The 15012-nt window shown below is 39.7% G+C and overlaps 1 protein-coding gene across 1 annotated transcript; it reads right to left on the reverse strand.

The window, feature by feature from the left end:
* Positions 1-1194: 1194 nt before the first annotated feature.
* On the reverse strand, positions 1195-12462 carry LOC104084348 (ankyrin-3-like; the record flags this gene model as incomplete). The annotated part of the gene is made up of 3 exons (XM_009588150.1): positions 1195-1349; positions 4423-4647; positions 12356-12462. Coding segments are annotated over 3 exons (487 nt in total), but the record flags the coding sequence as incomplete, so codon positions are not given.
* Between the last annotated feature and the right edge of the window lie 2550 nt (positions 12463-15012).

Raw genomic sequence — 15012 nt, forward strand, 5'->3', positions numbered from 1 at the left:
TCCCTCATCCACGAGGCGGGTCACCTGGCTACAATAGATCATCATATAACAAGCAGATCCTTTGCTGTTGCTCTGTATTTTTACAAGCTCATGTGCAGTTCAAGCACTTCGAAGTGAAAATACTACACAAGCCCATTCTGCTGTTCCCATTCCCAGATGACCAGGAAATCAGTAAAATGCTAAATCTCAGACGTCCCGGGAGCCCCTCACAACAGCACTACTCTCCTTTCCATGTTCTCAAAGCATGCCTTTTGCTGAGGCTGCCTTCTTCAAACAAGGAGAGGCCAAGATCAAAAGGCGGAGCCTGATCACAGATACCTCTCATAGCTGCCATCCACAGCCTGATCATTTGCTTCAAATGCTTTTGCTGATAATGAAAGAATTTTCCTGCAGCTTTTACCCCACCACACCGTGACTTTCTGTAGGTTATCCAGAGAAAATCCTGTGGATAAACCCTTACAGAGAAACAAAGTCCAAACCACAAGCTATTTCATTCACACTCAGGTGCAAAGAGCTCGAGCAATGGTTTATCAGCACAAGTATTGAAAAATACTTGCTAGAAAAAGAAAGCAGTGGTGCCAAGGGATCACTGCAGCCCCAGCCTGGCTTTGCCCACAATGTGTCCACAGAGACCATCTGTCATAGCATCTTTTGATGAATTGTGTACAGCTGAGTCCTCTCATCTTGAGGGACTCTCACATAAACAGCAACGTCCAAGCCAAACAAGGGAGCCAGACTTCCCAGAGGGGCATCAGGAAGGCAGGTTGTGTATTTGTGGGAGGCAACCTCTAACAATATTGTTTCAAAGAAGAATAGTCTATGGGCCAAGGTCTGCATCTGTGGAAAAGTCTAATATAACTGACATTTACACTTCATCGTTGGTTTGGAATGACCTTCACGTGGCCCTGCCTGAGCAGCAGAAACATGCTTACCTCCAGCTGGGATGTTATTCTCAACTTCATGCAGTAAAACAACTGTGCAACTTTGCTTAAACTTGGCAAGACTTCAGACCAAAACTCACCACTCATTTCAGGATGTCTCCAGGCCACTGCTGAACAATTTCTCTTTACACACACACTGTATTCCCCAAAGTCAGATATCGCTGCACTGTTTTACTTTAGATTGCTTTAGTCTGCTCATGTTAGCAAGCCTGCACAAAGGTAAGGTGTGCTAAAGCTTTGAGGAAATGTTTACCTTCGTCCATGCCATTGAGTATTTCAGTTAAGTCTTCATGTTTGCTGTCATACTGGTGCTCCTTCCACGTTTCACCATTTTCACTTCGAAGTACAATTAGTTCTCTTTCCTTTCCTCGCATTGATCCAAAATGCGGGATTTCCACTATGACAGGGCTAGAGAAAAAGGAATCATATTATTTTTAATCCTACATCTCCTCGCTGCCCTTAATTTCCTATGGGTGTTAAATCCTTACAAAAACTACAGTCATTTTAAATAGTTAGCACTGTTACGGTAAAAATATTTTTAAAATTGCCAAAGCTGCACAATCCTTTGTCATTTAAACTATAATTAATAGGTAACTTGAAAATATTAATATATAGCTCATTTTTAAATCTTCTGAAACAGCTGCCTACATGAAAAAATAGTGACAACTTTTGCTAAGGAGAGTTTTCCCTGCTCATTTATCCCAGGATATAGGTGATCCAACCTGCCTCCACCACACACAGCACTGCTGACTTTTAATTAGCATTAGCATAGTCAAAATTCGGATTTGGCTCAAGGGATTTAAAGGGGCAAAGTCAGTTCAGAAACAGTCCAGCTATCCAAATGCATGCAACAGCTATTCACTGCAGCAGGAACTGCACATGCATGTAGGTTTTAAACTTCAAACTAAATCCCAAACTTTTCAAACTTCTGGCTCTCTGTTGATGCAGCTCCTGTGAAACACAAGAGGTTGTTTCTCATTAGCTTCACTTTCTGGTTCTCATGCCCAAAATCACAGCTGCAACATCTGCACTGTAAACATCACTGGGGAATGTTTAGACCCTTTCAGAATGGATTTCTCTGAGTTAAGCAACATCACGACCACATTTATATTAGTTACTGTCAAACATTCTGGGGGGAAGGAAAGGGAATGAGAAGGTGGTTAATAATACATCTATGTCACCAGACAATGTACCTTCAACAGAGGACTGCGAGTGCATTACTGAACAGTTATTGTGAACAACTGACAGAAACCACCATTCACTTCATGTGCCATTCCTTAACAAAACAGACACTTTTGCCAAACACTTCACAGGCAAGATATGCATTTTAAAGTATGCTAAGACAAACCGACTGAAATCACACAGTAAGTGAACAATTATGGATTATACAGCTTTAAGACATTTAAATAGACAGTATCATTATTTTCCTACAGAGGTTGTAAAGGATTTCACTGCTTTGTAATAACGCAGTTAAATAGCATCACATGATGGGAGAAGTACACAGCACTTCTATGGTACTATACACCTACAAGGTGTTGAGTGCATTAAACAATCAATTACCTGAGCATGGAAATCACAACAGCCATCACAAGGAAAGACATAAACTAGTTGTAAGTCCAGTTTGGACATTAAATACCAAGGGAGAAGAGTTAGACAGTATTTTTTCTCATGAAAATAGAAAAAGACAGTTTAATTAATGCGTATTTTAGATGTTTTTAAGAACACCCAGGCTGTTACTCTAATCTCAAGTCCTTTAACAAGAAATAGGAATGTAGCTGCTGTCTCCCATTTTGCACAGCAAGTAAATACCAAAAATTCAAATACATTGCTTAAGATATTTACTCTCTAGTTCAAAAAGAGTACAAACTGAAAACTAATGCTGTAGTACAATCTTTGCAGGCTAATATTTCAGATACTGTCTCTGTAAATATTTAGAAACCACACAATTTTGTGCATGACATTAACAAGAATACTCAGTGAGAAGGTATTGAACAGGTTTGGAACACCAAACACTCACCAATATTTTGAAAACCTAATGCAATAAATTTCACAATAGGGTTTGAAAACAACAGTCAAAAATATACGGAAACATTCTTACATTTTTAGACTACACACCACAGTTCCTTTGGGTAGCATACTTGGCTTTACAAATTTATTTTATCAAGATGCCTGTTGCAGGTTGAAAAGCTCAGTATTTCTCCAACCTTGTTGAATGAAGTTATTCACTCAATGACATTTTTTCTAAATAATCTTTCATAAATAATAGACTTTATGTGATCACGTTTTACAAATGCACTTCCAAAACAGACTCACTCAAGGCCTGTAAATACCTTCTCTACCACAGGGTTGAACTTAAAGGACTGTCACTGTGTATTAAAATGTATTTGATGCAGTTGAAACGCTTCAAATTTAAAAAATTACAAAAGCACAGAAGTTATGAAAGCAGAATGCTGGCAGTGAATTTTACATGCCTATAAGCACAAGGTAGTAGCAGAGCTATATTAAATCAAGCCACTATGATTTTCTTTCAGTGACATAAATCAACTGAAAGCTTTAGAAAACTTAAAAAAAATAAAATGGGAATAACAAAAAATTGGAAACAAAAGAAAAACTGTAGACATTCTGTATCTTTTCCGTACATATCCTACCCAATAAATTTTGTTCCTTGTGGACCAAGCTGCAGGATTCGGCTAACCATGCTCTCGCCCTCATTTAGAGGGGGAGGAGTTTTAGGAAGATGCAGTTTACTGAATAACATCCATGCAGCAGGAAGAGAAACGAGAAGGGGAAATTAGGAACAAACTGTCATTCCCGACAGAACCGGCAGTTTACACCAAGGTGCCACTCACGGTAATGAACAAAATTTATAATTAGGAAAAAAAAAGCGCCACATCATAGTGGATTGTTTCCCCTATTTTAAGCTTAAAAAAAGGTCAGTTCCTAGCATTTGTACTACTTGATGCTCTACAATAAATGCTCCGCCATCACTCTCAGTGGCTTTGCTCCACGGGACAGAGACAGGCAGCTCCCAGCAACTCCGGCAGGAGCCGTGCACATGCCACAGCACAGGGAACAGAGCTCAATATTTGGGTCCTTGTGGGTGACTTTAGGACACTTTTTTGTGACAGTGATATTTCTCCATCACTCTACGAGCAAGAGGGTCAAAACCTGTTCTGGGTTACAGGCGTGTGACTCCTCCTGACTTCAAAGGCAGGTTGCATGAGTAGATGGGGGCAGGACCTGGCCTTTTTATGGCCTTCCTTACCTTCGGCTCCACCCTGCAGTCATCACAGAAGCTTAAAATACAAGCGTACTTTCTGGAAGGAATGTCCAGTTGGCATTTTTTAATATTTCAAGTTAAGTAGCCTATCTTACATGCTCAGATGAGGTAGAGTCAATGTTTAACTACTTAGATCCACAGGATAAAGGAAATGAAAGATGCAACATGAGTGTAAACAATGGAATTCATAGAACAACTCACCCTAAAAATTGTGCCCCTGCTGGCCCCATTTCTACAAGTCTACTTGCTAATCCTTCTCCTTCAACCATTGGTGGTGGGCTGGCCAGTTTATGCCTCTTTACCAAGCGGCAGGTGATGCGGGTTGGTGCTGTACACTTGCGTGGTGGGATAATTATTCTCATTCCATGATGGCGACTACCCCTCATCGAACCCCCACGTGCATCAACCATAAAACTAACCAGGAAACTGTAGGAAAAAGGAAACACGTTAATGAAAATGGTCACAAAACATTATTAGAAAAGTCCTCCCGATCCCAGCTAAACTAAAAAGAACATGAAGATTCTTTTAAAACTTATACTTACATGTTAACTATTGGTTATCAAAAGCAGGAATTGCTAAAGGTCTGGCAACGTCATGGTGAAATGAACAGGTGCTACTGAGTAATTTGGATTAAAAGAGTACACAAGTAGTGTATTAATAGCAGTTTATTAGAATTTAAAAACATCTCTTTGTTACTGTTAGCTCTACTGTCCATAAACAAAAGTAATTAGCCTCACATGCAGAAAGGAACCAGACAGTGTAGAAAAAGAAGAATCAAAAATGCTTATTATTTTTGGGATCTCAGTCTTCAAAACCTCTTCACAGTGTCATTTGCAAACACTCCTGATGGCTGGCAGCGCGAGTGCTGGCGCCATGGGTGACAGTCAGTCCAGGCTACTAAGGGCTTCCACTGATGGGGAATGAGTAAGAATATCAAGTACATAATTTTCTTTAGGCTGCTGCCATGGCACTCTGGAGGAAATCATGCCATTACTCCTCTGTGAAGATGACATTCATTAGCAAAAAGCGACATTAAAGAAAAATCGCATTTGCCAGTGTCATTCCAATGCATAATTTTCCATTTAATAATAGAAGGGTAAGCAATTATATTTCTAAGTGGTGAGTGGTAGATTTTAAAATAAAATTCTTTTTATTAGCAATGGAATAATGAATATTAACAAGAATAATCATTAACAGCCATGGTTTATTTCATCTATGAAATGCTGAGAAGCTGCATATGTGAAGTGTTACTGTCTTTAACAGAACAGAGACAGGAAAGTGGAGTCTCCTCCCAGGACCAAAGCCAGACTTCAGCCTGTTTCAAAACTCTGCAGCAAAAATCCTTCCAATTTATGGGGATCAAAACATACAGCTTCCTGCAGGGCTAAACAGTTATGGGGGGGTCTCCTCTGGTGCTCCAAAATACCTTCCCTTTTGCTCTGTACCGTAAGCTGCTGAGAGAGAATAGCTTCAGGTAGAAGATGCAATAACAGGCCAGTATCAAGAGGGACACGAGTTACCAACTCAGTCTTGATGCCAATACATTTTTTGTTTGCTCCTTCTGTATGATATGCAGACACTGACATAGCTGGCACATCTGCTATATGGTTTCATTATTTTCGCAGCTGTTGCCAAAACTTCCAGATCTTAAGGACTAAACCTTCACATGATTAACAGGTGAATCCATTCAATTTCCTGGTTCCCTTCTGTAAACTGAACTAAGGGTAAGAGCCAATAGTCCAGGCGGGTTGTGAAGATTCTTTAAAAAAGCCCCCAAGTGCTCTGAAGTATGAATGGGAATTTGCGCAAGACAGTTACATTTGCTTTTGACCCCAGCAGGATATAAAAAGTAACAGCTGACGTGCATTGGCCAGGCCTGCAAATAAGCTGCATTCGGAAGTCTGGGCGACGTGGGTGGGAAAAATCTGCACAAAAGCAGGAGTGTAATCAAAACTTTGTATTTAGTGGTCTGCAGGAGACAGGCAGGTAGGGACACAAGCTATAAATGTATGAAGCAGGACAGAAAGGTTGTCCAACTGAATTCGAGATAAAGAAATTGCTACATTTCTTCAAACCAACTTAAAATCCATCAGTAAAGGTGGGGAGGTGAAACAGCCCTCTGAGATGACCTTAACCCCAAATTATCTTTTCTTGTGCCCCAGACACTTTACAATACTGAAGCATGGAATAAAATTCACGATATTTCACAGTAGTTTTCATACAAATAAATTGTATCCACATTTCTCTACAGTGTACAATACACTGTACATTACTGAACAAATCCAAATGTTGCCACTAGGGTATCCCAATTCCTCGTAAGAGGAATTGTTTCAGGGGGACATGATCTTTGCTGAATGGCTAACCAAACGCTTTCTGCAAATATTAGATCTATGTCAAAAACAATATGCTCAATCTTTAAATTATAAGAGTATATAAATTGTGTTAATCTTAATATTTATAGATCACAAGATCTTAGATGTCTGTAAACTCTGTTGACTGGAACACTTTTCTGTTTGCTAACAAAAGGCTGTAACAAGCAGAGATGCCAGCTCTAGAGAGCCTGGACCTTTGGTTCCCTCTCCCCTCTGCTCACTGAGCACTATCAGCCTGTCTGCATGTTTAAGTTGCTTTTTCTTCCTGCAACTGGTCTATACGGTGGGTGGTGAAGGCTGATGGTAGGAGGCAGATGCCACTGAGCATGTGGAAGGGTAGGCCAATGGCTGGTCTTCAGAGCTGGCAAGGAGCCAGCTTGTGACTGGCTGTGAAAAGAGTTCAAGACAATCTATTAAAATTTAATATGAAGCAAAGTAAAATATTAAGCAGGGACCCACAGCCCTTGGTCACCGAATAGAGAATACTGAAAGGAATCTGTTACAATTGGTGTTTTGGTGGCCTTTTAAAAATGTGCATGGTTTTTGTCTGCAGAGAAGATGGGGTCGCTTCAGACTACATGGAAGTGCGTGGGGCGGAGGGGTGGCTGGCTGGAGCATCCCTTCAGGGCTGATGCGGCAGCAGCTCTGGGGAGCGCACCACAGAGCAACAGAGAGGGGCCTCCCGGAGAGCTTGGCAAGGCTGGGCTTCGCCTGATGGCTCGGTACAAGGCAATGTTTTGGAGAGCCGCCTATCATGTACGTGATTACTGGCATGTTAAGCCAGCTCATAATTAATAAAAAAAGGTGTTTTTCATCTAATGCAAAAATGCTAAAGCTTGCACTCAGATAAGATGTTTTATCTGAATCCAAACTATTTAAATGATGCAAGAATGTCAGGGTGGATTTTCAAGAATATGTAGGCACCTAAATGAACTGACTTAAAATAATACAAAAAACCCAAAACAAAACAAAACAAAACAATGGAAGTTAAAACGAAGTACCTATAAATATCAGGTCCCAAGTTCTGAGGTACGCTAAGGCTGTAGATTTCAAGGTCATGCAGAGATAGCTGAGTTGGGTTTGATGACAGGCACCGATACCAGTCCAGCCTTGGCAACCTGGGGCTTAGCACTGCTAATGCACACTGCTCACAGCGAGGGTAGATTAACCCTTGACATGAGTCTATGCCCCACCACAGAAACTAGCCCATTACAGCCAGCTTTGGTGTCTACACCACACTGCAGCCTTCAGTGAAGACAAAACCTTTAGCAGATCAGCCTTTATGCATATTGCTCCCATATAAAGGTAATCATTGTCAATAGCATACTAATTATTTCCTTGTTTAGTTTTCAAATTAGTAATTTACCATTTAAAACAATAACAATAATTCCAAACAGTATTTCATGCACTTTCTATCAAAAATATTAGTAGCTGATGCTTACCTAAATTAATGCTGCACTAATAATGGAAACTACAATATGATCTCTAAAACACAACGCTAAATGCTAATGAGCATTTCTACTTGAATACATGGAAGGGATGAGGATGTGGGCGGATGCACTACAAACATCTACACACACTCTGTGGGAAAAGAGTTAAAAAAAAAGAAAAGAAAATGAGGATTCACAGAAAGCACAGAGTTATCACCTTGAATCATACTGGGGAAGTGGAGAGGAATAGCTGCAAAATAATTTAGAAAGCAAATGGGAAAAATTAATTTAAGATAATTAGAGGCAAGCAACAGAAAATACCAATAATAAGCTCAAAGGAAAAGTAACAACCAGAAAAATAACAAAAGCAACACATTCAAAGGCCAACTTTAGAAATTATTTGGCTTTTGCTTCACATATTGTGACCTATGTCGTATCAAATATGCTACACATGGAAAAAAAATCCGAAAGGAAGTGTTCTTTAATTAGGCAGCACAAGTCCATAATTTCTCTGAGAAATGCAGAAGCACATGGAGAAGAGAAAAGCATTTGCAATTTGCTTAGGTCAACAGAGAATTTACTGTAACACAACTTCTTTATTTAATTCCCAAAACATGTTCCACTGTGCCATGGAAAACCAGTTCTTTTCTATAGCAGTTTATTTTCCAAAGTATAATGTATAAAGATATGTATGGCAGGATACTTGAAAGGAGTATCAGTCCATGCCATTCATTACATTGCTTTCAAAAAAGAGTTCTTCTGTGTGTACAGGAGGTTGGAGTAAACTATAATTAATCTGATGTACTCCACCTTGCAAGACTGCATTCAGTATTTCTGAGTTTCTCAATATGGAAGGCAGTGTGACACATTAATTTCTTTCTTTCAGCCAAGAGTTAAAACCAAGGAGTTAAAAAAGGCAACATGAAGAGAGCACACCCACATTTTAGTTCGGGAAAGTTGCACAAGTAAGCTCACATCTGAAAGCCGAAGGTCATTTTGGTGAAGGGTCTCTACCCTTCCAGAGGCCTCAAGATTCATGACACATTTCAATGTGCTGCTTACAATGGATCCTGTTCAAAATATATGCTGGCAAAACAACTTATCTGAACTCAGAAAGAAAAACATGAAACATTGTCTTGGCTTAAAAAAGGGAAAAACCAGAAGAGTCAAAATTACTGCCAACAATTCCTTCTTTCTCCCCCTTTCACTGATACATTGCTGGGTCTCCACATCCTGCTCCCAAAATTCCCCTTCTGCCTCAATTAAGAAATGGGAACAAACTTTGATGCTCTCTTCTGACAGTGGGTAAATGGGGAAAAGAGCAACCCGAGAGCCCGGACTGCAGAGGGGAGCTCCCCCCACATGGCACATTGCAGAGCTCGGGGGAGGATGAGGAATGCAAAGAGCAGTGGGGTCAGGCCCTGGCCGCAGGGTGACCCAGACCATGAGAGCTGCTGACAGCAGGCAACCCCAGCCAGTGTACCTCTGCCTATGGCCACAGAAAGAATTTGGGACAAAGCACCGTGAACTAGCAGAAAAGGAGTTGCTTTTGAGAAAAAGAATGGCAGAAGAGAAGTGAAAAGTCACAATCCTCTGCATATCAGATGTGCTGAGGCACTGGAAGATGTGAAGGGAACATCTGTCGATTGCCCCTAGATGAAGATAACGGGCAAAACAGTATCATATCGTAATATAGGACCACAATTGAAAAGAAAATAAACAATGAGTGAGGGTTTTTTCCCAACAAAAGAACTGAGTCATCACACCATCATTTCTGATGGACTTTATCTGTAAAATGAGAAACGTGACAGGTCAGAAAAGCTATACCTGTTTGGAGAATATTCTGGTGCTCAGATCCCGCCCCTCCCCTGGACCCCACAGTTTGCTCCACTGCTGCAGGTCTGCAGCCCTTCCCCTCTGGGCAGCAGCTAAGGGCATGTCTGCATTAGCAGGGACTGACATACAAAGGGAGCAGATCTGAAGTAGTTGATGCGAAAGACTCCAAGTCCACAGAATGTATGTTTTGGAGAGTTGGAACCATTAGTGAGCATGCTGAAGAACTAAGAGCAGATAAATACTGTCCCAGAGGACTGGCAGGATGCAAACATCAGACCTATTTTGTGTCAGGATGAAAAGGAGCCAGAAAATTTTAGACCAATCAGTCTAACCCCAATTACCAGAAATATTCAGGAATAAATTATCCAACAATCAATCTATAAGGGCCTAAAGGATAATCAAGAGATTACAACTCACCTGCCACCAGTTTTCAAAATAAAAACGAGCCAAAATATAAGTGGCAAGAGTAACTCATGTCAAATGAATTTAACTTCCTTCTTTGACAGGGTAACTTACCCAGTGGATGTGTGGATGTATTGTCTTGGTATTTCACAGTAAGCAATTGAGGTATAGTATAGATAAGGTAAGTGCACAATCATCTGAGAAGTTACCTCAAAAGAGATACTATCAGTGCTTTACTGTTAAACTGAAAGGAAACTTCAAGTGGACATTTCTCTGTGCTGTCCTGGGCCAGGTACTAAGCTAATGTTTTCATTCATGATTTGAACACTGGACAGAAGGAAGGTCTGAAAAGTCTTTGGAAAACTGGATCAGAGTTAAAAGCTATCTTGCTAGAATGAAAAAAGGGTCTGGAACCAACAAACTGAAATACAGTAAAGGCAAACGCAAACAGAGGGAAGAAACGAAACATATAAGCACAAAACATAGAAAAAATAACCAGACTGCAGAATTTCAGAAAAGATCCAAGGGATTTTAGCAGATCACAAACATCTGCCAACAAAAACTGCAGTTACCAAAATGATAATTCTCTTTGTGGGATTGCTTAAGATTAGGTGTGTCGTGTCAGACCAAAGAGGTAGTGATCCTGTCCTAGCCAGAACTGGTGACATGTCTTTGGGAGTTTGGTGCCCAAACTGGCTTAGAAATAAGCTATCATCGAAGAGAGGAGAGCCAGGGACAGCAGCAAGAATGCATTGAAATGTCGAAAGTACCACCTAGGAGGACCTGGGATATTTTAGTCTGTAAAAAAGAGGATTACATGTCTTCCAACATATAAGCCATTGTTAAGAGACTAGTAAGATACTGTTCTCCATGACTACTATGGATATGACAAGAAATAGGCTTAATCTGTAGGAAAGAAATTTTAAGTTGAATATCAGGGGAAGAAATATCGTAAGAAGGGATAGTGAACTACTGAAGCTGGAGGACTCTAGAATCTCTTATTTTTAGTGACTATGAAGAAATTAAACATATTTCAGGATTGACTTGACTACATTTTATCCTGCTGTAATGCAAATGGGTGGACTACCAGCTCTCCGACACACCTTTGCTGACACACCTTTCCGCAATAACCAGCAGACTTCAGCTTTTCATACCGCAATTCTTGAAATTTCAACTCTAGCATTGACCATATGCAGTGTTTTATCAGCTCAGGACCCAAAAATCCACCGTTGTATAGTTCTGTTCAGCAGAAGCAGGTGCTTACGTGTATTGTGGGACTGTAGCTTTAGATTTGTGGGACTTGCTGCTATTTTGGAACTGAAATCTTTTGGTATGTGCTGCACTCATTTTCATTATAAGAACGTAATTAGTCACAAAACGGGGAACTAAATTAAAAAGGATATGAAATTTTATGTCCTGATCTTGAAAATTAAACAACAAATATTTATACTAGACAATCTCATACGCAATGATTCCTTTCACTTACACATTTATTTGTAAATTTTTAAAATATGCATTCAAACATTACTACTATTGCATTTAAATCGAGTCTATGTGGTACTGTCAAGAAGCACCACGACTACAGTGATTACTTATAAATAAATGAATAGTACCACTGAAGTCAAACTACAGATATTGGAAAATAGGCAGGAGTTTGGAGGTATAAATAAAATAAGAATTTAAATTAAAGCCCCCCATTTTTTTTCTCTATAAAGAACAGAAAGCGTAACATTATACCTCTGATTTTGTATTCCAAATAATTTAATACAATTAAAATAAAATCACCTTATGACACTTAAAAGCAAAGCATAAGTAACGGAAAAAGCAAAACAGGACTATTAAAGAGAAGCCTGTGGGATTACAATGTTTTGGCATTCAGAAAATTAAGTGCAGAAGCAAGGTTTTGGTTTGATATGCAAGAATCTAGACTGACTCCTGTTATTAAGCACCCTCATTGAAGTCAGGGTGAATTTTGCCACTGGCTTCCGCTGGAGCAGGAATAGGCATGTTATCAGCCATTACAGCAGGCTGTATTCTTCAACTAACAATACACTTCCACATTTAAAGATAAAGGAAACCTGTTAAGTGACCTACCCAGAATGGATGGGACTCGAAACAAGGTTAACATTGTCCAAGGTGTCTGCAGCCCAGCTATAGTGTCTGAGAGAATCAGAATCAAACTCCCTTTGAAACGTCAGGTGCTTAAAAACATAATAAAAAAAGATAAATTGAAATTTAAAATTAACATGAAAAACACTTGTCTTAAATACAAGCTTGTTAATATAATTCTATTAAATTTAGATCTGGACCCTTTCCACATAACAGTCCTGATATCCCAGGTGTTACATTACTGGAAACCCCGTAACAGAAACATGGAATCCACAGACAAATTAACCTTACGTATCTTCAAACCTTCTTTCTGCCTGCTTTTCCCCACTTCCTTCAGTTACAACTATGTCTCTTTCCAATCTTTACTTACTTGTGAAAAAGACTGAAAACAAATTACCATTTGTACTGCAATCATACACCACATAGACAGGCAGTATAACATTCCCCCACAGAAAATGCCATTGGATAGATCCTTATTCAAGCAGAACCTGTGAATAACTTCACTGCGAGTTTAATTGAAGCTGTGAATGCATGACCAAGCTCCCGGTGGGAGGAGGGTTTAGTTTGTCTTTATACATGTACAACCGACATGAACACTGTTTTCTGGAGTGCCACTGTCCCTACTCATCTCTATAAAAATAGCTTTAACCCTGTGAAGCGCTGGCACACTGGTGCTATGATTAACTGCCCCATCTGACAGACATTGAGGCGTAATTTGTTTCTCGAGGCTGCCCGTGGACACGCGCATGCACGCTCATGCGTCCTGTGCCCCATAACAAGGTCTCACACTATAAATCCTCTTATCTGTATAGCAAAGCCATTCTAGCAAAATCTTTTTTCTTTCTTTGTTTCTTTTTCCTAGGAAATTAAACAAATGAAATCTTCAAATACTGTATGCCCATATTTTCAGGGTGATATGAAAGCTTCTAAACAATTTAAGAAGCACTGTCAGAAGTTATATCGATAAAACTAAGTCAAGATGCTGTCACGCAATACACACAGACTATCTTCACCCAAGATGGCGTTAAAGATGTCAGTGTTTCCTCTAGGTAGGTTGTTTTCTGCTTATAGGCAAAAATACATCTAGAGTGAACAGAGTCTGTGAAGACTAAAACCTTATAAGGCTGTTTTCAAATTAAATTCTGGGGGTTCAAGTCAAACCTGAGCCAAGCACACACTTCTACACGGGGAATTTTTATTATTTCCATCTATTTTTTTTTTGTTATGTACTGGCACATAGAGGTAGCGCAAATGAATTATTTTGAATGGAAATATCAGCATTAGTAGTAAATCTGGCAAAGTCATAAACACACAAAAATACTTCTGTTGAGAAGCGTCCACAAGATAAGCAAGCAGATAGTGCTCTGTTGTGGCCAGAACCTGCAACCCTCCCACCACCCTGGGGTTTCAAAAAAACTTATCTCTTTAGACATTTATTTTATTTCAGATGAGCATCCCAGGTTTCCTGCCAAAAACCATCGACATTATAATTTACTGCCAATCAATAGAAACATCTGCAGGGTACAACTTTGTTCTGTCTGCCGTCCAACACTGTGGCACATGGCTTGATGCCTCCTTCTTTTACTACCTTAACTTTTTATTAGGATCTTCCATTAAACTTTTTGCTGTAAGATATGTACTTTAGGCCTGATGGTTCAAGCACAGACAAAATAAGGGGCAAACTTGCACATGTTAAACACCAAAATACACCATCAGATATAAAAGATAAAACAAATGCCATTAAACCAATTGCAATTAAGCAACGGCAGTGGCTTTAATTAGCACCATTTTGAAAAATGTATCATAATTTAGTTTAATGAATACAGTTTTCTAACTCTTTCCAACAGAACACTAGGGATTCTCCCACATTTCCCTGAAGAGCCCGCAGTTTAGACAGGGAAGCCATCTAACTTCGTATGAGCTCGTACTGAGTACATTATTACTTTTGATACCAAACAGTGTAAGATCCAGACAGTTGGTCTCAGAAGTTGTAAAAATTTAGATAAACAAAAATAAATTTATTCCTTTGCTCAGTGATTAACGTTATCATCAAAAATAGGGCAAAACAAAGAAACATAAGAAATGCGTTAAGAACAACACCACAATTTAGTGTTTGCCATTCAAATGCCTGCTAAGCCATAACAGTGTCACTGCACTGAGGTCCAGGCATGCACCAGGACACATACATCAACAAATAAACATGGGATCGTGTTTGCTGTAACAGAAGAAAAATGCTGAAGTTCCTTCAGCAGTGTGATACAGAAAACTAAACGTAGGGCCACATAATTTCCAAGGAAATACCACCACTCTAAAATAATCTATGCTAGTTAGAGGTGCTACTGTGCTCACCAAGTTGCTGTAGGTTTGCTTACACGCGTACATGGGGTTCCTTGGTCTATTCCTTTGTCCTGAGATACTGTCTGTATATCAGGTGACTATATTTTTTGATGCCTTCCTTTCTGACAGAGTGCATTCAAACAGATCTTTTGGACATATTTACAGCCAGCAAAAGCACAAAGCCTGCAGCCCATAATTTTGGCAGAGAAAGAGAGTAGGAAAAGCTAACAGCCGGACACATGCATCTTACACACAGCACACATCTGCTGATCTCATTTTGTTAGTCTGTTGAGGTGCTGGATTTT

The sequence above is a fragment of the Fulmarus glacialis genome, unplaced genomic scaffold (assembly GCF_000690835.1).
Source record: "Fulmarus glacialis isolate BGI_N327 unplaced genomic scaffold, ASM69083v1 scaffold49841, whole genome shotgun sequence".
Taxonomy (NCBI): Eukaryota; Metazoa; Chordata; class Aves; order Procellariiformes; family Procellariidae; genus Fulmarus; species Fulmarus glacialis.